This window comes from Cydia splendana, chromosome 1 (genome assembly GCF_910591565.1).
Source record: "Cydia splendana chromosome 1, ilCydSple1.2, whole genome shotgun sequence".
Taxonomy (NCBI): Eukaryota; Metazoa; Arthropoda; class Insecta; order Lepidoptera; family Tortricidae; genus Cydia; species Cydia splendana.
In genome coordinates, this window is record NC_085960.1 from 17,902,768 (window position 1) to 17,928,535 (window position 25,768).

The window sequence follows — 25,768 nt, forward strand, 5'->3', positions numbered from 1 at the left end:
CCCAACGGTATCTGACCCGACCTACCGGGCGGCCACCAGTCGGTCTTCCCAGGTACGCCCTCTTGGCAGCCCGATCCTCTCCCATTCTTAATAGGTGACCGAACCAGCGAAGTCTGTGGGATTTCGTTTCGCCGATGATATTGGGTCCGGCCACCAACTCCTCGATTTCGGCGTTCTTCCGTATCCTCCACGTGCCGTTGTCTCTCTGGATAGGTCCCAGGTAGGGCTTTCAAATACCGGACCTATGTCAATACCGGTATTAATACCGAAACTGTCTTCATCAATACCGGGATCCCGGTATTGACTATGAAACGCTTAAATTTTTTGAGTTTTATTAAAAAAAGGCTCACTGTAACACCGGATATACTGTATGTCCTTAGCTTAGGATATTGAACAATAATCGCCATCTGCAATCATTATCATTTCACCCTCCAGGTTGGCAATCATTTTATCCGCCTTGTTGACTTCACCAGTTACATTTTTAGTTCAATCTAATAAACCAGCCAACTATATTCAAATTTGCCACCAAAAATTCGTTTGCCATACTACAATTCCTTGCTCATTTCTTTCTACTTTTTGATATAATTTTAAGAACTAATTATATTAATATCATATCCTGAACATCAGAACTCATCACCAAATATTTATCTAACGCATATTATGCATAGATCTTGTTTCAATTAAATGATCTTCTTTAATTAAATGGGCAAGTAATCTTCTTGATACAGCCGAATTTAATCATTTTAATGGATTTTAAACGTTATAATCGGCACATTTTCCTTATTTTTGTAAATACCGGGATCCCGGTATTGCATTAAAAAATACCGGTATTGTAAAATGCGTTAAATCAGACGGGATCCCGGTATTTCGGGATCCCGGGATCCCGGTATTGGAAGCCCTAGTCGGGTAACGGTTTTATATATTCTTAGCTTAGTATTTTTGCTGAGAAGCCTGGACACCAACACTTTATGGAGGGCTGCACTGCATCGCAGGGCCTTTTGGATGCGAATATTGATTTCCTCCTCCCTTGTGTCTGTGCTTGTGTGTTTGTGTGTGTTTGAAAAACTGACTCGACCAAAAAATTCTATATAACCCGGACATCAGACGCGCTTTAATCATCGGAATTTCAATAGAAATGAGACATGTAGAGGTGACCAGCCGGATATACGAAAGCAGTTTTGCCCAAACCGAAACGGAGACCTTCGCTAACGCTCGGTCAAAAACACCTAGGTAAAAATTAAGTTTCTTTGTAAAGATAAATGTTGCCTATTTACAGTTAGAAATATGTTGTATTTAAAGAGCTGCTTATACTAGCAAAAAATGGTAAAAAGCTACTCCTTTTTCTCATATTTTGAAAATATTTCATCGGTATTTATTTTAACCCTATGTACAAATTAAAAAAAAAGGGTAAACAACAACGAAACAGGATGTAAAATAAACAAAGACCTTGGGCACGTTTATAAAAGCATTCACGTGTTTTTCGCGATTACTTCAGGGTTACTAATACGAGGTTGTTTTTATCAATGCTCATTGCATTTAGCAACCATTCTTAAAATCTGCGTGAGTATAAATCCATTGTTTATTGCGAAATCAACTCTATGTCTAGTAGATACAGTTTATATTAAACATGTTGCAACGGGATAGGTAATAGAGGAGAATGCAAGCTATTTCAAAAATGTGTTATTTTTTACTCGATGCATTTTTCGGGAAAACTGGCGTCGGTCCACGAGATGCGGGGGAAAAAACGGAGGGAGGGAGGGGCGCCATCATGGTGCCAACTAGACGACGTGATTGACGTGAAACACTAGGTATTGCAGTGCAAAAGCAAAGATTACTCGAACATACTAAGTAACTGTAACGGTCTAAACTACTCAGCCTAATTAATACTCACTACACAACCCACTAAAGCTCGAAAACCCAAAAAAGACAACTAACCCAAGTCGCAAGAAACTCTTTTCTCTAATTTTATCTATTGTTCTTTTTTGGCGTTTCTAATTTATTGGCACAAAGTGTATAGTCATCGCTTAGGGGAAACCGCAGCTTACGTACTAGCCACGATTGGGACTCTTCGAGCCACCAAAAATGTATCACTTAATATTAATCTGAAAACAACATTTGCAGTTCTTTACAGCCCCTTATAAATGGTAGAACCCCATATTGGATGGTGTTTAGCAAAAATGTGTCAACCCACATTCATTTTGCAATAAAATGTCAACGTTAATAAGCGTCAATTTTTTGAGTTGACATCTTATTGCTAAATGAATGTGGGTTGACACATTTTTGCTGAACACCATCCTGTACGTAATAAGTAATAACAATAAGTATTAAGTACTTCATTGATTAGTTGATTACCCATGATTGATTTACAATGGTCAACTTATTGCGCCTCTCACTTAACTACGAAGATTCCAGTTTTGTAACTGCCACGTTGTAATAGGATCAGGTATTATTACAAATTTCAGGGTTCTTAATTAAAGTTCCCTACTAATACCCATTTCCTGCAAAAATTAAAACATGTTTCGTTCAGTTAAAGCAAGAGAATTCCTGCTGTTCTTTTTTCAGAAAGTAGGTTTCGAACTGTAAACAACTGGCTAAGTGCGTCTTTAAAAATAATATTAAGGTTTCTAAAAAAGTTTTTTGATTTCGTAAATACGTTCGGATTTTATTTGGGTTCTGTTTGTCACCCTTTGGTTAGGAAACCCTATAAAGGAAGTCGGAGGGTGATAATGAAATATCTATGCAGGGTTTTATAAAAATAACCATGAAACAAAATTAGGTATAAATGTGTAAAAATAATAAAGTCATCCCATAACAACCAATGTGAATGTCGGCAGCTCGCGTGTTTCCGGTTGCGAAATGTTCTATTTCGACTGTTACCAACTATTAGCAGAGTCCAAGGAGCGCTCGAGTTGCAGACGTTGCAGTGCAAACAAACACGGATACATCAGACTTGTTTATTTTGGACGGACAATTAGGTCATACTTAATGAATCATGCTTGTTTTCGTAAGTTAGGTGCGTTCGCAATACCAAAAAGAAGGCAGTTGCAGTATAATAATACATATGTTGTACTGGACAACTGATATCCTCTCAGACAACCTGATTTTTATTAATTTATTAATTATTATCGACACTTTATCCGAATGTGGTATGCCTATTGTTGAACAACGGCACCCTCACCATTGGGTGAGATCAGATCAAAGTCGTCTTTAACCACCGGGTTAAAGACGACTTTGATCTGATTGTTGATTTGTATTTAGTATAAGACTTGCACCTAGGGGACGCTACGTGGTCATCTCATGTTCAACTAACTTTTATTATTTCGAATTAATCTAAAGGAGATATTTATTTCTAGGTCCATAAATTGTTGCAAAAGACATCATATGTTGGGTTGTCTTCATAATTTTATACGACTTGTTGCTCACTACTTGTTCGCGTCAATTGCGCGTCATTTATGACACTGTGACATGTGCAACTTTTAGATTGGGCATAATAAAATATTGTTTTAACAGTCTGATTTATTTATACTACTAAGGTGCCCCAAAATTTACCTGACTTTAGCAACATTTTCTGCAATTAGGACAGTGGCTACAATATCTGTGTATGGCCTAAATTGTAACTGACCGATTTACTCATGTCAGCTCTCAAAATGCCGAAGAAAACAAAACGTGACTAATAAATTTACATCGTATCTACCACAGCAACAATGGGTGGTTCACGTTTCTATGGGAAAAATTCAAACTCTAGCTAGAAGAAGCGGCACCCCCTCATTTTGTTACACTTGTTATGTTGACAAAATACGCCAAGTTTTGTAATCTTATCTCAACTACAAGGGGGTGCTCAAACACTCCGCAGACCTTGCAATAAATCACATGCGGTTTTCGATCCTTTGCCGACTAAGTAGTAGGTTCATTAAATTGATCTAACTTTTTGGCGAACCGCGAGTTCTCAGTACGGGGCGAACTACTAGTTTAAATCAAACTTACTAAACATTTTAACCATGAGATAACGGAGATGATACACGCGTCTTGGGTGAGAGGCCATTGTGTGCGTGCAGCCAAGTATCTTTCAAACGGATAAACTAATTTTATCGCTGTTTTCTGTGATCCTAGCTAACATTTTGAGGTAATGATTAAAATGGCAAATAGATCTGGATCAAGGTATCAATGAAATCAAATAAGAAAATCTATTAGTGGGAACACTAAACTTTTAGGGAATACTAAACGTTTAAGTAAAGAATAGGTGCGCAGATAATGTTCATAAAATCAGTTAAATATGGAAAACCATTTATTTTCGAGTACTCAATACAAGATGTGTTTCAACTGAGGGGAATCTCTGTGGTGAGGTTCATTTAAAAGCTAGTTTGTATTGTATCTTTATGGTGATATTATTTTCACGCTGTTTGGATTATGGTGATATTATTTTCACGCTGTTGCATTTTAAGTCTCTTAATGAATTGTTCGAAATGTATCTCTATCTCTACCCCATTTGCGTTGAAATATGGCCTGATTGAATATCGTGATGCTACTGATGCTGAACTTGTTCATTCACAACAATGATCTATGTGCGTGTTATTGAAAGAGTTGAGTTGAGTTGCCTGTCAGTATCCAAAAGTTATGGAGGAACTTACTTTGGTCAGGTAGGCCGAGCAATGAGCTTAGATACCTCAGATTGTTGTATTATGTCCGCAGATGTATGCAGTGATGCATACAATGTCAGGATGCCGTGGTGGTGCAGATGATCTGCGCTCTACAGTCTCTTTTGGGAGAAGAAGATCTCATCTTCGCTCTAGTCTACCAGTGAAAATCATAAAGGGAGATGGATAACGTACGGAGGGACCCGTACAATGTCAGGTTGGCCGTGTCGGAGAATGGCTGAAATGTGCCATCTATCGCCTTCAAGAGGCGTTTTGTCATGCAAACCTTGACAAATAGAGCAAACTAGGGTGTTACGTACACTTGAGTGGCGTTCGACGCAGTTCCGCCAAGACGTCATAGAGTGCGCTCTTAAAACAATTGAAGTCCAGAACAATTGAAGTTATGCTGTCAATCAATCTTCAGAAGGAGCACGATGAGAACGAACGGGGAAGATGACGTCTGTGGCGGCTCCTGGGTCTAATCCACTGGTTTGCTTAAGATAAGAAACGCGTGCTGTGATTTGTAATGAGTCTTGTGCAGTAAAGATTGTGAGTTGAACATCGTATTTCATTAAAGGCCCTCGTCATCCACGATTGAAGGTTCTGATGTGCTGCCGATAGTATGATACGCCCACAATTCACTTCCACGTAGAAGTCACAAACTTGGATTATTCATTGGGCCAACATCATAAACAAGTCTGCAAAAAATCAGAACTACCGGATTTGACGCAAAAGAGCCAGGTTACAAAATTCGACAAAGTTACTGGATTATAAATCTATTTAAGTTATTATTCTAATTCGGATGAAACAAAATAGTTATTTACAATATTATACATAAATTAAAACACGACCGAAGGGAGTGTTTTAAATCGACACGAGTTGCTAATTACCTATTCGCACGCACGCAGTTTTTCATTGCATTAAAGATTTTGGGGACTATATTCGCATAATAATCATACCCCACCTTGCCAGTCTAGTAGCAACCAAAGACGTCAATAAATAAAAATATAGATTACAGTTTGGTAGCCGGCCAACGCAGTTAATTTCGTGGGCTGGCCGACGTGGACACTGCGTTAATCAAGTGATTTGACGAGATTGACCGATCGCTAGATTAATTTATAGTTTATAGAGTATTAATAATTTATAATTTTTATTTTATTTGATATGTAAGTGCTAATAGGTCGTGAAGTAGGTCTGAATAAAAAGAAAACAAAATAATTAAATATTCAAGCCTCATAGTCCTATTCCAAACAAAAAAAATATCTCAAAAACTACCAATTAGCTTAGATACAGCTAATGCGACGCCCATGTTAAAATTAGTAAATTATGCAATAAGGGTGTAATTTTTCGTACGACCAACCTTATTATTGAAAATGATTTGCACACCAGCTCATGGAGACTCTTTATTCTTCAAAAAGAACTGGAGAGTAATTAGATACATGCAAATTTTGAGTTGTTTCCTCCATGTTGGCATGTGGAACTGACTTTTGAGTGATGACTTTGAATGGTAAATCTTCTATAGCGTTCATTTGGATTTGATTTGTAATGTTTTTATTATACAGTTAGTATTTTCCTCGCGTTGGCTGGTGAAATTTTTTGTGTTTCACTCGGTAACAATGTTTGTTTAACCCTCGTGCCTTGAAACTTGAAACCCTCGCAACGCTATTCAGTTCTGGAGTCTTTCGCTTGCTAGGATGTCAATACGAGTATTAGCACAAGGTTGATATACTACATATTTGCCTACCAACTATTCCAGTATAGTATAATAATCAATGTCAAACGGAAAATTCATTCACAACCGTTATTCGATAAACGACCCATGAAAATCTAGTTAAACCTGCACTTGTTATTACACCTTATAGCCCGTGCTACGTTAATACCAATTAATTTAATGAGCTTTTTAATTGACAGACACTTTAAATAATACGTTCTACGATTAGTTGGGCCAACAACCACGATTGTGTCGCTGCCAATGTTTTGATTGTGTCGTCAAGACATTAAGTTGACGTTAGAACGGCTGCCACGTGAATTAGGTGAACTGGGCCATAAAACTAAAATCCTCTAGAATTGTAAGTGTTCTGTGACTTCTGTGTGATCATCGTATTGGAGCTTTGCGATGCAGTAAATATGATTAATAACAGTGAAAGCTATGTTCAGTTCAGAAAAACTTACCTTGTAATAACTGAATTGTAAGCTGATACTCTGCTAGCTTCTCATCAACGTAGCCTTCCTGTGACTGGCTGGCAATGATCTCTGCCGTGGATGGCCCTCTTTCTTCATCCTCCTCGTATATCATCGGCCGCGGGGGCGGAGGCGGCTCCAGCGGGACTCCCGCGTAATCGTACTCCCGAACTGGCTCGTAAGGAGACGAGTAATAATACTCCGGGCTCTGCCCCAACGTAGGAGACATGGGATAGGGCGAGATAGAGAAATGTGAGCTCGGAGATGGAGAGTGCGGCCGGAAAGGAGAATGCAATGGCCTGAATGGTTTAGGTGACGGCTGAACTGTTGGTGGTGACATCAGGGCTGTGGAATGCCGAGGGCCAGAGATAAGTGGGGGTGGGCTTGGGGCCCATGGTGAGGGGGGGCGGTAGTGGAGGGGGGACGGAGGGCCCGGGGGGCGCGCGCGTCCGTGTCCCGGCGGCGGTTGCGACATCTCGCGGATTGAATCTTGTCAACCCGGTGTCACGCCGATATCTGCATCGCTGCAACAATGAACAAGAACATTACGATACTTGGCAATAGAGGTAGGTATTCATATAGTTATTTGTACAACAAGAGATCAAAGTTTGATATTTCTTCGAGTGCTTATTTTGAGTCCCGTGCAAGCGAAAGATTCTATAATAGATTCACGAGCGTAGCGAGTGAATCTAATTTAGAATCTTGAGCGTAGTAAGGGATTCAAAAGCGCACGAGATGTAAATAACTTTGATCTCGTGTAGTACACAAAATTTTTCACCCTAAGCAGTGAGAACATACCTAGAGGGACAGAGATAATAGAACCCAAGTATATCGAACTTGTATTAGACCCCGCATGTTGAAATGACATTTGACTATAAAGGTCACTTGAATGTCATTTTGTCTCACTCAGTGAGCAAAATGCGATTTTGCTCACTGAATGAGACACACTCAGTGAGCAAAATGCGATTTTGCTCACTGAGTGAGACAAAATGACTCAGTGAGCAAAATCGCATTTTGCTCACTGTTTTTAAGAAGCAAAGTACCCTTGTTCGAGCTGCTGAGGTGAAAAATATTTTTTCACCACACCAGCTCTACACGGCTTACTTTGCACTTCAAAAACTGATAGCAAAGTTGCATTTTATTCACATGTGAGGCAAAGTAATTAAATGCAAATTTTGAGTTGTTTTCTTATGTTTGCTGGTAGAATTGACTTTTAAATTATGATTTTGGATGATAAATATTTAATAACATTCATTTGGATTTGATTTTGTTTGATATTTTACATTTAATATTTGCTTCGGGTTGGTGTGGTGAAAAATATTGTGTTTCACCCGGGGGCAAATTTTGTTTAACCCTCGTGCTTTGAAACCCTCGCAACGCTCAAGATTCCATTTTTCGAACCACTCGCTACGCTCGTGGTTCAATTTTGGAATCTTTCGCTTGCTTGGGTATCAGGGCTTTTCTCAGGAGGGCCATTTTTACGTGTCCGGGGCAATAAATTATTGAATTTACTGTTCAATAAATCTGAATTAATTTAGGCATGATCTTCAGCCTATATTCTGTCTGGGACACTATCAAATTATTTATTTATTATTTATATAATACAAGAAAAAAAAATTCAAATGCCAAAAATGATGTTTGGTGGGAGTGTCCCGCACCCAGATTTTATGAAACAAAAAATTATTACTCAAGATGGGGCATTAGATCGGAGTTATTATGGGTATTCACGCATAAGGTATTAGTTAACTTATCATATTCTTTATATCACAATAATGTGTTTGCTCAACTCATTGAATAAAACCAAATTTAGGATGTGTCCTGGGCTAGTGCCTGATTTCGGTGTAATTTGCAAAACATGTCGGTACTCCTTCAAAGTTGTAAACCAGGAACTCAGTGTCTCAAACATAGTATGCTTTAGTTGTGCCTTAACCGTTGAATAGAGTAGAGGTCCAGGCACAGTATATAAAGTGATTTTTTAAAGGTTTCACCGTCCTTCGGTGGGTTTGGTTCTATGTTTTTTTGAGATCGGTGGTGCAATTTAGGTACTCCGAAAGTTTTAGTGCATTTATCGTTATGCAAGTGATTAAGAAATCCTCGAAAGTACGTAAATCCATCATTATTACATCTCCTCTGTATCACTCATGCTATTTCTGTAATTGCTAAAAAGCGATTAATTTTGACATCGCTGGTGTTGATTTCCTTGGATTCGGTGGATTTTTTGACCACCGATATCAAAAAAGTGATCACTGAATTCAAATCCTGCTTTGTAAACTAGTTTGTTGTACTAATTTATCACACCTAAAAAGTGCAAGATACGTTGTACAAACGTAAAATTGTTTGTAAATAAATTAAGTCATAATAGGTACAAAAAATCACTAGTTTACTATGAGTAGTTTTTTAAACCAGACGTGTGTTGAAACTTGTAGACCCAATGTTTCTTTCTCTGTCTTGATATTCTCTTCAAACCAATGAAGTAAATTAATGTTAATTGTCCTCTGTATCACCTGAGGCCCTACACCTCGATACCTTTAAACGTGTCAGACGTGTCGTGTGTGTTCATGTTAAATGAATGCAGTCAATTAGATCCCACTTCTTTTACAATAACTTGTGTATGAGTGCTATGCAAGGTGCACCCAAGGGACAGGATGTTCAGAACAAGGGATTAAAAATAAAGTGACCTTCTAAAGTCGAGATCGCTTCAAAGGCACTGAGCGTACCTTACTGATCGATATTTCTAAAGGATAGCCATAGACACCAATTGAACATAGCAAATGTTTTAACAATCCTCAATGTCTTATGTCTTTATGTCTAAATATAGGAGTTACAAATTAACTCTAGTGTTTGAGGGTGCTGGGGATCTCCAAAATAATTAACGGGTAATTAGATCTTCAAAATGAAAATGAAAATGAAAAAAAATGAAAAATTATTTATTTAGGTAAAGGTTTCGTTTTAACAATACAGTTAATGGAGTCTCCTAGTAAGTATAATATACCTGTGACAGGAGACCCCGCTCTTCAAGCATTAGTCAACCACTTCAAATAGTTTTAAATTTATGGAGTACACTACGCTTTAAAACTCTATTATTCAAAAATACTTGTTTTCCGTATTACATCACATTGCTTTATAAGTGCATTAAATATTTTTTGAGCATTGAACACCACTCAAAAGTTTCTTGTTTATCGGGTGTAGGTAACATAAGTTTCTTTTTGATGCGTGTGCGGTCAGATTGTGTGAAACAAACATCTTCTCCTTTATGGCACTAATGTGCGAATTTGTGGTCGACATGTCTGAAACTCGTTCCAGGACCATACATCGCCCATCACCCTATTATATGAGGACAGTCAAATAGTGTGGGATATCTTCTAGAGATGTTGTTTTACAAGCCGTAATTAGGTTATTTTAAAATCTTGGGTCTATATCTATTAAATTTATGTAATCTTTCGAGATCATTAGCCTTGTTACATCGCTTATAATCAAATAAGAATGAAAAATATGATTAAAATGTAATATGATTGAGATATAAAATTGGAATGTGATTTTTGTATATGCATTATTGAATTCGGTGACGCCCATTGATTTCAGTGCCTGCACATGATTTCGGTGTTTTATAATCTCAAATATCTTAAAAACTATAAGGTTCTAATGGAGGCCTCCACTACCAATATTTTTTATATTAAGGCTAGATTTTAGAAAATAAAGTCACATATCAAAGAAGTTGAAATAAAACTTTGGCTCCGAAGTCAGGCACCGAAGGTCATCTCTGAGAAACGCCCATCAATATTAGCACGAGCGGTTAAACAACAAGTTTGCCCCCTTGTAAAACAAATAACTGTAGTCTGAATTTTGTCCCTATGTAAACTGAAATAATTATCTTTACTAAAAATGGTATGGGCTCGAAATGTAAATCCTGTGGAACCGAGTGCGCTCTTGAATTTTGCATGCAATGCCAAAACGCTCTGATATTTAGGTACGCTAAATTTAGTTGAGGCTCGTAATATCTTGTACAAACTTCACAAAAGCATGAAACACCAACAACAACGTGGCAACAGTAAAATTTGAAACTACTATTATCACTACACACACGGCGGCGGTAGAGCCGCAGGAGCAAGTTTGTAGATTTGTTTATAGCAGCGAAACGATCGCGAGGCAGTGGCGGATATTTTGGGATATTCCTAACCGAAAGGGTTACGGCCATTAGGAACACGAGGTGTGGAACAGATGCCTGGAATGTTTATTAGGCTCTAATCGGTAAGTGGGTCGTTAATAGAGAGTTTAATAGTTTAGGTCTGTAGTTTGATTTGAAGTAGAGTCACGATCATCTACAAAAAAACGATAATGGTTTGACTGGGTGGAATAAATTTACCTATAAAGTTCAATTTCCACTTTCAACGCAGAGGAAATCTTATAAAAGATTGGATTGATTTTATTCCGATTCTAGTACTTAGGTACACTATGGAAGTTTTATATTGACCGTGTGAATCCGAAGCGTCTCCGTTTGAGGCTTGGACAAAAAAATTTTAATATGTTCGGGTGTCCGGCTATTCTCCTCCAAGATCGCATTTCTCAACCGATTCTCGTGATTGTGAACATTTCGATAACCATAGGGATTCTTAATTTTCTGTAGATTCAGTATTTCGTTTTTTTTTTCAAAATCGCGGGGTGATGGGTGGGGTTTCGCAAATTATACGGCACACGAATCTACTAGTCTAATCTAGACGTAACAAAGATATCCCAGCTGACATAAAGCCACATTACATATTAAGTTTATTTCTTACTAAAACTAAACGATTTCGAAAGAGGACGGAATTAACTAGTTTTAATTTTGACTAGCAGCATGAGCATCAAGAATAATTAATTATGTAAACAAGCAGATTGAGAAACGAATATTTTTAAATAAGACGAAAATTAAAAATAATTTAGCTAATAACGAGCTTGATTAATGTCACAATATCATCATCTTCATTTAAAACTATTTATTTTTTGTTTTAGTATATTTAAATAATGGCCTTTGACGTCTAAGCGATACGCTTGCAGTGCTATATGATATTCTGAAAGACATAACTATTTTATTAATTATGTTGGCCTCAAGCCAATGTCATACATGCAACTAAAAATAAACGTTCTAGTAACTTTTTGTTCGGTTTCAGCGAAAGTTTGGGGTCAAGGAAACTCGAGGAGAAGAAAGGAGATTAGAAAATATATAATCTCTAACATTTTACAACTGCAGAATTTACATTCAATATAGCAAACAACCTATAATATGTAGGTAGGTATACAGTTAAAATCTATATTCACTCATTCATTCAATGCTATATTCATTCATTTCTTGATATTAAATCTATAATCATTTTAACATTTACAGTAGGAATCAAAGAATCAAAGATTGTAAAAAATCGAAGAAATAAACGTGCACCCGAGTTTTACACCTGAAGAAGGTGACATCATGCCACTGTACGACGGCATCGGCCTGGCATCGGCATATTGAACTGACTTGTCAAACCTCAACTTTTGACAACCGAGTTACAGCATAATGTGCGGAGCCGTACAGCGACATCTACATTTGCAATTTCGAAGTCAAATTGGAGGCACGCATTTGTCTTAGTCTTTAAGAGTAATAATACAGTCAGTGAATTTTTGGTAGGTAGTGGAGTTTGGTAGGTAGTGGAGTGGACGGCATATCAAATGTTTTAACGAGTCTTTCATAGTAGCCCCAACGAGAACTTTAATCCACATCTATTCGATGTATCAGCCATCAGTATTTGAACTGCCATTTTAATCAATAAAGTTACAACAAGAAAAGTCTGCAGCGATTTTGATAGCCCACGCAGTGCAAGTGTCATTATAAACGTCAAACTTCGATGAAATTATGACGTATAAATAACACTTGCCCTGCGTGGGCTATCAAAATCACTGCAGACTTTTCTTGGTCTAACTCTAGGCATCTTTTCATTGGAAATTGGTAAAATTAGAGCCATATTTTATGACACTGCAATCATTCGAATACTCGTTTTAAAGAAAATACCATTATGATTTTGTTTACATTAAACTAAGTGGTTTAAACGTATTTAAACTGTGCTTTGGTTGCGGTAGGCATTTTTCGCATTTCGTAAGGCAAATTATTGGTCAGTACACTCAGTACGAGTTTAAAGGTGCGTAAACCGTCAACATTCACTGCCACATTTCCTTCAAGCTTCCTAATTATTTCAGCAACATTACGCAATATTTAATGTTAAGTCAACAACCCTTTTAGCCATGACCAATCCATAACAATTACGTCGAACCGAACTTTTGTGACGATAGTCGCTTATGTCCTTGCATGTAAAACGCTCACAGAAATAACAATAAGAATGGAGTAAACGCCAAATGGCGTAAGGCGCCGTTTTCTCTGTATTGTCACACGGTCGTGGCCGCCGGCCAAACGGTTTTTGGTGTAAAAAACCAGTGTTTGGACAATGCACCCATCCTGGCTTATCTCCAAGCGTGCCAACATGATGTTGTGTAATCCATGATTATGGATGCCAAGCTTTACAGAGTGGCGATTTGATGGATAGGAGCACATGATGATAGGTAATGGCTTTTCGCCCTGACGTAGCACAGACGAAACAAAGATTTTGTTTTCTTTTTCTTTTGGATGGACTGCACACCTAAACAACTACCAAAACCAAAATCCGATTGGTACGATTCCTTGCTTATTCCTTTATGATGATCAGACGTGGACACTTCAAAATTACTAGACTAGAGACAAAGGATTGACGGATGTATTGCTGGTGTGTGATTTAAGAATATCCCGACTTCCCACGATATTACGATAGCAGTGAATTGTAAGCACATTTCGGTCACATAGTTAATGCGAAAGGGAGATGAGAGCCGGAAGACAGTTAATAAATCTTTGTTAGGAACTCTGAGGGCAACCGTAAAGGCAAATCTCCTACCAGATGAACTAGATTGCAAGGAACGCTAGGGACAGAAGAACAAAGGAGAATTTCATACATACGATGTGTAGAACACCATAACGAAGATTCTCAGTCATGAAGAAACGACCGTAGAAAGAGATTAATGACAGTAAGCCTTTAACTTTAAGTAAGTACACATGTACCTACGTATTTTTCTAAACTTTTCTTTTTAAGTTTTCGGTGTGTTTAAAGTTGTATTAAAACTCCGAAAATATGGCTGTAACTTCTAAAGTCTTTTAGTGATTCCTTTGAATGGTGCAATAAAGAATTTTGTTGTAAAATTTTGGTGAAATCAGAGTTGGAACTTTTCAGGAATGTTATTAAGAAATACTTAACTCTTTCCCTAACAATAAAACAAAATTTACCAAGTTTTCTCAATAGAAGACCTACAACAAATGTAGCACGGGTATTAGCGGAAGGTGCTGGGCCTAAAATACGGCGTTGCGTGAACAAGAGATTTCTCTTGGCAGGATTGGTCCTTAGGACCCAAGGATGGATTTAAGAAGTGGAGCCACCGAGATTTTTGATGTAAATTTTTAGATGGGGGGGGGGGCTCTCAACTTGATCTTGATATCTATGTCATTTAAGCTACTAGGCCAAGTTTGGTATCGTTTTCGTATAAATCGGGGATGCCGCGTTCATTTATGATATCATAATGACACCATTCCGAAGTAAAAACACATAAAATGTGAAAAAAATACTTTTTTTTAAATTCCTCTTTACGCCTAAACCACTAAACCAATTTAGTAAAAATTTGGTACAGAGATAGTTTGAGTCCCAGGGAATAACATAGCATATTTTTAATCTCAAAAATCACCCCTTAAAGGTGTGAAAAGAGAGGTGGAAATTTGTATGGGGATCCAATAACCGCTGAACCGATTTAGATAAAATCTGTTATAGAGATATTTTGAGTCCCAGGGAAGAACATAGGATAGTTTTTATTAAAAAAAAAACTCTTGAAAGTGAAATGGAAGGTGTAAGTTTGTATGGGGAATCAATAACGGCTCAACCGATTTAGATGAAATCTATGTCTACATCTTTGATTTAGTTGAAAATGATACTAAACTTAACATAGAACCTATACTTAAAACACCCTATCACCTGTACTAATGTATTTACACCTATGATGGCTATGATGACGAAATAAAATTATTGATTGATTGATACTTAAAAAAAAATATTAACCTTAGACGTCACCGACCCTTAAAACCCCCCCACCCCCCACCTGCATCAAAAATCTGGGTGGCTCCATTTCTTAAACACATTTTAGGAACACAAATATTGATTCTGCCAAAGGAAATCTCTTATTCAGTGAACGCCGTGGTTGACCTTTTTATGGCCTGAGCACACTCCACTATATGGTAACTAACCGCTACCGCTTTTCACCCCTGACGGAACGTAGACAGTATTTTATTTATTATATACTTATAAGAGTGAGAAGCTGCAGTTTGTTTGTTTGTGCACACAAAAAAAATATTGACATAATGATTAGATGATTGGATACTTTGGATAGATCAGGCAGGGGGCTTAGCCAAGTTAACAATCCTTTTTCGACTAACGCTCATCGAAAAGTTAAAATGTGTCGGAATGACAGATGTGAAGAAAAATTACTTTATCGTTTCCATAATTATTTAAAATTCGACTGGTATTTTCAGGAAACGACTGCCAGTTCGCCAGCCCCCCTGAACTCACCAGATGAAATAAATAATCATTCTGTTAATGCCTTTTAAATTCGTACAAATCTGTATTCTCAATTATATATAGATATATTTAAACAAAATACAATAAAATTAAATCAGGGATATCAAAAAATACAATTAAAAATCTTAAAATCTACTTCTGTAATTGTGTATTTTAAATTTTGAGTTATTACGATGATATACTCCATAAGATCCTCAAAACTTTGAAGCGATTACTTTATTTAAAGACCCTCTAGATTTGCAAAATGTAAGTTTTCTTTTAAATGAGGAACACGTACACAACATAAGTATACCAATTCTGAAAAATACAAAAGGCACAATTTTAAAAAGTGAAACGCCCTTGGAAACTGTTTTAAGTGTTCATGTGTAAACACTTAGCCCCATTTTCAGACCAGTTGTTTTCCCTATAATACCACCTACCTATCGAATCTATTTCAGCGTATTTTAGTTTGTTGCTGCATGCCCATTGCCCACGCGCACGCCCACAGCGATTAGCAAACATTTTTATTGTGTCTGACTGCTCCATCATAATCTTTCGTCATTTTTAGTGTTATGCCATTACAGTCTAGGATAATGGCTGGCATGTTACGTATCATTGCTGCAATGTAAATTCGTAGATGAAAAATGTACCTACAAAAGTGTAGGTGAATCATGTACAGATTGTAAAACAAATGTTTTCTCTACTGCCAACAATCCGTAACAGCTAACAGCAGTGTGCATTTTGATTACTTAGATTACACATCAGACAATCCTTGTCTATGTGGGGTTTGATCTAAAATTAGGCTTTTATAGTCCTTAACTTTGGGTATGTCTACAGGAGAGATGTGAACCAATTTATATGCATGACAGGTACGAGTACATCCTACTTTTAAACACTGAATAGTTTGTCCCATCGCATTTATATACGCTAGCGTTAGCGGAAGTTTCGTTAAATAAATAAACATTAATCATCATCATCACAAACGCATGACGTATAAATTAACCCAATTTCGACCTTCACTACACCTTATAAAAGTTTGTCCCCCGCCGCGTCTGCATGTTTGTGTGTATGTATATTCGCGGTAAACTTGAAAACTACGGAACGGATTTTCATGCGGTTGTCACCTACCAATCGAGTGATTCTTGAGAAAGATTTAGGTGTATTTTGTTAAGGTTTTGTGTAAACCGTGCGAAGCCGGGGCGAGTCGCTAGTTAGTAATATAAAGAAAACCTGGGAATTTTCTTCGTTTTTGGTAGCACATTTTTTATTGTCACGAGATGTACATATCTTATACTTAGCGTCTGCCCGCGACTTTGTCTGCGTCTGATTGATAAAGTTAAAAACTATCTTATGTCCAACCCCGAGCCTCAAACTATTCCCCTACCAAAATTTCATCTTAATCGGTTCAGCGATTTAAGCGTAACGAGGTAACAAACCGACAGACAGCCAAACAGTAGTAGTAGTAGTAGTAGTAGTAGTAGTAATCACTTTATTGTACACAACACAGGTTTACATAATATTTACAGAAATAAAGGTACAAAGGCGAACTTATCCCTGTAAGGGATCTCTTCCAGCTAACCTTCGAGTAGATGAGGGGAGAATTCAAATTAGATAGACAAACTTACGGAATGCACAGTAACATTTGAAAAGTAAACTAACCAAAACGTCCAAAAGTAAATAATATACATAAATAATATTATAAAATAAAATACATGCTACATACATAAATACTAAACATATATTACATATAATATAATTATATATATATACACAAGTGTCAACAAAAAAAAATTAATAAACATCAGTACTTAACCAAATCACGCTTGGTTGGAAAGCATAAGTTTCTTCAAATTACAACAGTTACTTTCGCATTTAATATTAGTGGGACTTTTATGAAAAATCTGCTGTATGCAAAAAAACGGTTGAGAACCCCTGATACCTTGTCTACTTCGTGTGCAAATTACAGTCACATAGTACAGTCAAGTGTAAAAATATGGGTGTAGACAACTTACTCAAAAATATGTCCCATAGTTCTTAATTCGCTAACATAAGAACTATGGGACATATTTTTGAGATGATTTGTGCAACCATATTTTTACACTTGACTGTACAATTCGGCGACCATCAAACCTAAAACTCAAACGATTCACTCCTACGAGTACGCCAAATTGCTAGCGCAATAAATCATACAGATAACATTAGACAAGTTTATTTTTTGAGCTAAATTCGTCGATTAACGCTAGAGTTGCAGCTCTAAAATTAGAGAATCGAATGGCTCTAGAACGACGTTTGACTAATGATGAAAAAACGTATTGACGTAACTAGGGCTTGCAATTCGAATATTCGAATTTGTCGAATATTCGACCTGTTTTGATATTCGAATATTCGGCCGCGCAGGTTTCGAATATTCGAATATTTTTTATTAGTATAAAAAATCTATTTCATCCGCTGTAGTTACAGTTTCTGTGTATTTTCCGGGTATTTACAGTGAATGAGGAACGATAGGTACCCAAATACGAAGGAAATAATATTTTTACTGTATTCCTCTCGATAGACTTCGTGAATACAGTGAAACTTAACTCAATTTGAAAGAAAACGAAATCAAAAAGTATGTTATTTTTACGGTGCGTAAGTTTTAAGTTATAAAGGTCATTCTGTTTATTCAGTGCAAGCGTGCGTTAAGCGATTTTTTGAAGACTAAACCTTGCCCGCACTTATCGCAATTCTCAGATTTGATCATACCAAACCTGCCCAAGTAGGTAATCTAACTATGCACCTTTAGCTAACGAATAGTCCACCCAGTAGTCAACTAACTTTTTCCCTTAAATATTCCAATATTATATAATTAAGTCGACCTTTAGGAATAAAAACTTGCCAAAACAAACAAAGTCAATAAAGATTCAAAATACAATGGAATTAGGTACATGCCTTTTTACAGGCCTCTGAGTGACTACAAGTTAATTTAAATCAAAAAATAATTACCTACTAAAAAAAATATCTTACATACCTAGGTGTTTGGATGGTTAAAGTTATATTATTTCACGCAACGACGCATTTATAATAAAAGTTTTATCTAGAAATATTGAATACGTCTTATTTTGGCGTTTTACTTGTTTTTATAAATGTGGGCACCTCATAGTAGGATGATAAAATCTAGTTAATTTCTGCAAAATATCATTAGTTTTAGCAATATGTGAAAAAAGCTTTTGAATAAAACGATAATAAACCGATTTCTCGTTCTTTTTCTTATTTTTTATAATATTCGAATAATTATTCGAATATTCGAATATGTCGTCAGAAAAAGTCGAATATTCGAATACCTGAAAGTTTCGAATATTTGCAAGCCCTAGACGTAACTTGACTGGCTAAACGTTTATGATGGAATCTTTTCTGGATGGCTAAGCCTGGAAGATTACATTTCGCTGGCCCAATATTACAGGGTTTTATGTTACATTTTCAAGATAGTTGAAATTCGACTTAATGTCACTATGACAATGTGCAAATTTCAGTTCGATAAAAGTAGAACATAGGACTGTATAGATGAATTCCCCAAAATTTTTTTTCTCCGGTATTTTTAGTTCCATTCGCGTTTTTCCCCATTTTCTTAATTTTCTATACGTTATTTCTGCCAACAGATAATTGAACCCTGTATTATTGGGCCAGCGATTTGATGACGAATTGAGAACGAGCGAGAACTTAACAACAAGGATCTGTACTCTTTGCAAATGGAATTGGACAATACTCGTAAATCATTTTGATTAATACGAAAATTATTCATATCTCACGTGAATAATTTAAAATGCCCTATTTGAATAGCGATGCTGACTGACAGGTCTAATCAACTTATTTTTCATGGCATGAGGTAAAATTGTCAAAATATTGTAATGCATGCTTAAATATTGTAATATTTTACCATACGAATCATTGTATTCTAATTATTACTATTTACAAAAACTAGTACCTATGATCCCTAAAAACTCTAGGGGCCCACGAATTACCAGTCCGCCGGACGATATGAGCCTGTCAGTTGTTCGGAACTGTCACCTTTTGCGTTTAACTGACAGGCTGATATCGTCCGGCGAACTGGTAATCTGTGGGCCCCTTGTATTAGTCGCTCAAAGCCAATAACAAAACCATAAGCAGTAAAAGCTTGTCGTTTTCTAAATAACTCTATTGTCCCTCGATTTAACGTTCGTTTGTAGTAGACAATACTCGGTTAGCAATATGGCGGAGAAAGCGAACCTCACAGAAGGGAATAAACGCAGTCATAAAAGAGAAAATTTAGTGTTCCGCCGCAGGAAAATTATAGGGATACCGAAACTATGTGTTACATGCGAATATGTAACATAATGGGGTATAGAGGTATTGTTTTTATATAAGTAGTATTTATTGTATGAGTCTTAACAATTTTATTTTTCTAATTTTAGTTCTTATTGTCTTTTCCGGCAAAAAGCACTAAAATTAGCAGCGTATAGCTTATTCAGGGACGACAAAAAGGGAGGTGCCGGATTGGACCACACTTTTGAAATTTGTTAGCGCTCGTTATAAGTTAAAAGCTTAAAAGTACCTATGAATGAATAGACATGTGCACACACATATATGTATATATATGCATGGTGTTTTTATTGAATTCCGTTAACTTCGAGGTATGGCTAAGTAAGTACATTTACGGAAACTAAATGGCATAGTTAATTATCGAAAATTTGTATTTACATATTTTATTTTTCATAAAAAGTCATTAATGCGGCATACGTAATATAGTGTTGTTGTAACACGGGCATTATATTTAACTCTACCAAACAATTGAAAACTATTACATATAATGAATGTCGTTCCGAACATCGATCGTCCGAGATGGAGATAGTAGGTAGGTACTTGCGTTTATTAGCAAATGTATAAACTCTTACTAAACACTAAGCAATCTGTAAACAGACCCTAAGGCAGGTGTACTCGCATGTAGGGGCCTTATCAGATAAAACTAAATTATTCATTAAGTAACTCCAAAATGGAGTTCATTAGAATACCAATGTCTTTGAGAAAGTAACTGAATTTAAGCTCAAGGTATGCATTCGGTCGCTTACGTAACCGACCTTTCGTTGCACCCTTGAAATGAACGGAACACAATGTATATATATCAGTTTTTTTATAGATAGCTACTTTTAAGGTTTAGGTTAGGGTGAGAGTTCACCCACCCACAACTGAGACGTATCTTATGCCTCATAGCTGGTTTGTTAGTGCACACCGTTGTATGGGGATCTTGCACGTTGAGACTATGCGCTGAAACTTGGCACAGTTGGTTCTTAGCTGGTCTTGAGCAGATACAGACCGGGAGACATCGAGAGCAACCTCTCATTTAGTGGGGGGGAGGGGGGAAGTTCGCCGCTGCCACGCTTCACTTGGAGCAACATTTCTCTAAAACTATACCTATTAGGGCATGTGATATATCATTTTCGGATAAATTAAGGATGAGGAATCTATTTTTAGAACAAAAACAATGCATTTTCTCACAATAAAATCCATAAAGTAGAAAAGACTAAAAAACGTATTTTAGATTTTTTTATAATTACCATTTTTTTTAAGTGTTACAGGAATCTGATAACAAAAAATATAGTCGTAAAGCTACACTTATTACGTTTAAAAAAATATATAGTTTATTATACAAATCTGTTGATAAATGGGAAATAAAAAATAATATTAAGCGTGGGTCAGAGTGATCTCATATGAAGGTGGGAAGGTTACTTATAATTTGTTCAACAATCGCTTATTTTTTTTAGTTTTTCGTAAATAATTCGTAAACGGTAGCCCACAGCAAAAAAATATCTTTTACGTAATTAATCTGTTTCAGATTTCTTATAAGATAAGTGCTACTTTTTTCAATAGGATCAATATTAAAAAAAAATATTGAAGGGAGAAAATAAATTCTAAGGTCCCCTTTTTTAGTCATTCGTAAATAACTCGTAAACGATGGCCAATAGCAAAAAATTTTTTATTACATGAATAATTATACATAAAATTTCCTACAAAAAAAGTCATTCAAACTTTTTCGCTAGGATCAATATTAAAAACGATATTAAAGAGAGAAAATAAATTCTAAGGTCCCCTTTTTTAAATATTGATCCTAGCGAAAAAGTTTGAATAACCTTTTTTGTAGGAAATTTTATGTAAATTATTCATGTAATAAAACATTTTTTGCTATCGGCCATCGTTTACGAGTTATTTACGAATGACTAAAAAAGGGGACCTTAGAATTTATTTTCTCCCTTCAATATTTTTTTAATATTGATCCTAGCGAAAAAAAGTAGCACTTATTTTATAAGAAATCTGAAACAGATTATTTACGTAAAAGATATTTTTTTGCTGTGGGCTACCGTTTACGAGTTATTTACGAAAAACGAAAAAAAAAAACGATTGTAGAACAAATTATAAGTAACTTTCCCACCTTAATAATATTTTGCATTGAGATCACTCTGACCCACGCTTAATTATTATTTTTTATCTCCCATTTATCAACAGATTTGTATAATAAACTATATATTTATTTAAACGTAATAAGTGTAGCTTTACGACTATATTTTTCGTTTTCAGATTCCTGCAAAACTTAAAAAAAAAAATTGGTAAGTAAGGGGCTATTCATAAATTACGTCATTTCAAATTAGGGGGGGGGGGGTCTGGACATCGGATGACGGTAGCATGTCGTAGGAGGAAACGGGGTCATTTGAAGCATGATTTTTGGATGATTTTAGGGGGGGGGGGGTCAAAAATCGTCAAAAAACGATGACGTAATTTATGGACAGCCCCTAATTACAAAAAAATAAAATTAGGTTTTTTTGTCTTTTCTACTTTATGCTTTTTTTTGTTAGAAAGTGCATTGTTTTTGTTCGAAAAATAGATTCCTCATCCTTAATTTATCCGAAAATTATATATCACATGCCCTAATAGGTATAGTTTTAGAGAAATGTTGCTCCAAGTGAAGCGCGGCAGCGTCGAACTTCCCCCCTCCCCCCACTAAATGAGAGGTGGCTCTCGACGGCTCCCGGTCTGTATCTGCTCGAGACTAGCTAAGAATCAACTGTGCCAAGTTTCAGCGCATAGTCACAAAATGCAAGGTGTCGTGCACTAATAAACCAGCTATCACATGTCAAAATCTTTCAAACCGTTTACGTCGGAGGAAATAGACATACATAACATACCTACACACATATACGTCATATACTGAAAAAAATCACACTCCCTACGTCAGTTGGGTAGTGCAAACCTTAGTTTGGGTTAGCGCCCTGGAACGCTGCCACAAGAACATTACCTTCATTCTTACGTTAAAAATAAGAAGAATTAAGTCACGAGGGCAAGGTTAGTTTAAAACGTCATTATGCGACTGTGGATCTTGTTTTTGTGCAGTCCTAATGCCCCAGATAATTAGTTAACTTCACTAGCAAAACAAAACTTTTCAAATTTGACAGAAATTGTAATAAACAGTGGCGGATTTGCCCTAAGGCCCAGTAGGCCCGGGTCTAGAACGGCAAGATATTAGGGGCGGTAGTCTATAGATAGGTGATGTGAAAGGGGCGGCTAGTAAGTAGTTACTACCAGGGGGGTGTCACTACGCAGTTTATGTACATTTGGCCGGCGCCCTCCCGGGCCGGGCAGGCGTATGGCAGTGGGCTGCCGCTCGACCGCACGATAGTCGTGTCACGTGACGCTCGTGCAAAGAAGATTCACCGTTCGTGCGCGGTGATAAGTTTCAATTTTGTTGCAGGCGGCGAGTATAGGTATAATTTTATACCTAAAGCTGACTTTTGTGAAGGAGTGAATTTTCTGTACGGTAGTACTATTAGTTATTCTGTGTTACTACAGCGCCTGGGGCCTACCTAGGGCGGCCAACACTGCAAATCCGCCACTGGTAATAAAGCATAAATATTAAATACAGAGTCTGTAAAACAGTAGGACTGCATGTTCATTGTAAAACTATATCAGCTATTGAATTTCTGAATTGCATGGCAGTATACTTCAGTAACAGGAAGCGAAAATTTATGATACACGTAGCATCCAACCGATATTTTTATTTACAACGTAAAAGCACGCAACGTCGCAGGATGTCACCATACGCCTTTGTCGTAAATCATAATTCGAATGAGTTGAATCGCTGACTGACTCAAACTAATTTTAAAATATAGTATACGATCTTTATTTGATATAATTCACTGCATTTCGGTGGCGCAAACAAGTATGTTCCTATAGAAATAAATAACAGCGTGAAACTCGAAACCAGAACATATTTTTGAAATCGGAGTGATATCTGCGCCTAGATTATATATTAGATACTAGATTTAAAACCATTCGTTTACTCGTTCTTTAGACACTCACATCACGCCAGTTGCAGGAAACGTATACCCCAAAGAAAAATAAAAAGATGTATTTAACGTCTCAAATAAAATAGATGTAGGTAATACCTTATGCCATAATTCACGACTGTAGTTAACGAATATAGCAACGCTTAAAGTATAGTTTACATGCATAGGTAGAAATGACATAGACAGGTATCAAAATCCATTAAAAATACATGCCAAACATTATCCTCCCTCCGACGACATAGTGGAGTAAACGAAGCAAGATGTTGTATGGAGACCCATGCATTAATTCCTCAGTCGATGAAATTTTGCTTGGTTATTGTATAGTATGAGCCGAAACTAACATATGAAATATCCAAAAAAAAAACACTCCTAAGTTAGGTTTTTATACGTAAAAATACAAATCTGTTTATATATTGAACCGAGTAATTCCTCCGTCCAAAATTATTTTACCAAATAAGTTATTTGTATCAGTATGTGATACTAGAAAAAAATCTAAAACTTTTGTCAAACATGAGAATATTTTTTTTATGATAATTCCTTTTTTGACGCTCATTTTCATCGGAAAATTGCTCTGCCATTTTTTCCTTCTTATATGATCTTAGAATATAATTTGGCGTAGTGGGTAAGAAAATCCAAAAAAAAATGCATACCCAAGTTTATGTATTTTAGAACTATTAAAAACTGAGAGTGGAAAATTTCTCAGCCTGATTTATTTTTAAATATATACTAAGTAGTCACGTATATACTTAAATCCAAAATATCCATAAGAAATATCATCCCTTGTACACCCCGCTCCCTATATACTGCTCCCGATATGTTTAGTTTTTAATACGCTCGTTTTTTTTTGGATGTTTTTATAGTTGAATGGAAAGAAAACTGTGAACTTAATTCAATAAATAAAATGGATAGAGAAATTTTCCACAGCGAGTAAAAAGGCAATTTCTGAAAAAAGTATAGTTACATGGTAACTTTTTTAGATTTTCAATTTGTAGGTATAAATCGGCAATAAAATGGCATTCCAGTGAAAAAATTAGACTGAGCAATTTTCCGGTCCAACACACGCCAAAAAATTATATTTTGTTAATATTGGTATTTCTACGGGGAATTTTTTTTTGATATTTCATATATTGTTGCAATACGTTACATGAATATGTCCGGAGAAGAAAGTTTAAACGGAGCATTTTTCCGTAAAAAGATATTAACGATTTAAGACTTTAGGTATTTACTTAAATCCTATTATTATTATTCTTTGGAAATTTATACAATACTTTTTATTTATTGATACTTTATCATACTGTAAAGTTTTTTCTGGCTGAGGAATTACTGCGGGGTCCACTACCTTTATTTACTACACTAACAGTTGAGTCAAGGCAATCCATAAAAAACGCTATTATTTTCCGGTATTATGCAGGCCTGCACGCCAGTTTGACATCATGCAATATGTCAGGAGAAAGAGAAGAAACCAGGATATTAGGGCATCGCGTGACTTATTATGTAAGGAAGAAGATAATTTTTGCGAGTTATTGGCGTGTTACTCAATCGCGGAGTTGGCAAACGAGCACAGATCTTCTACCTACTTAGTGGTAACTAGTAGGCATATGCCCGGGCCCCGCGCAAAAGGAACATGGCGTTAAAGACAGGTAGGATACCCTGGATAGAAGGGATTACAGAACAGCGTCTAGTGGTGATTTGTGGCGGGGATGAAGAGTCGTTGTGTCCTAGATTTGAACATCGAACATCAAGAGGTTCGTTTATTACCACGCGCTACATATCAATTCAAATTGAACCAATACATATCGCAAAGAAATATATTATCGGCTCTAAACACAGATAACTAAACATGTAAAATCAGACCGAAGTGACGAAAGGCATCAATGAAAAATAACATAGGCAACAATTAAATATTGGACGTGGATCTCAAAAAGACTTTGCTGACGAAGTATTATAGGAAAAGCAATTCTCATTAACGTCC

The 25,768-nt window shown here is 36.4% G+C and overlaps 1 protein-coding gene and 1 long non-coding RNA gene across 9 annotated transcripts in view; one reads left to right on the top strand and one right to left on the bottom strand.

The window, feature by feature from the left end:
- The window catches only part of LOC134794578 (muscle-specific protein 300 kDa), a 202,018-nt gene that overhangs the window by 162,458 nt on the left and 13,792 nt on the right, over window positions 1-25,768 (bottom strand). For all 8 annotated transcript variants that reach the window (XM_063766393.1, XM_063766437.1, XM_063766410.1 and 5 more), the window contains exon 2: window positions 6,807-7,339. In XM_063766393.1, coding sequence (XP_063622463.1) covers window positions 6,807-7,290 — 484 coding nt within the window. In that variant the 5' untranslated portion in view covers window positions 7,291-7,339. The remainder of the gene's footprint in view (window positions 1-6,806; window positions 7,340-25,768) is intronic.
- The window catches only part of LOC134796528 (uncharacterized), a 66,148-nt gene continuing 51,000 nt past the window's right edge, over window positions 10,621-25,768 (top strand). Inside the window, exon 1 of the long non-coding RNA XR_010144943.1 lies at window positions 10,621-10,649. This is a non-coding gene — a long non-coding RNA (uncharacterized LOC134796528). The remainder of the gene's footprint in view (window positions 10,650-25,768) is intronic.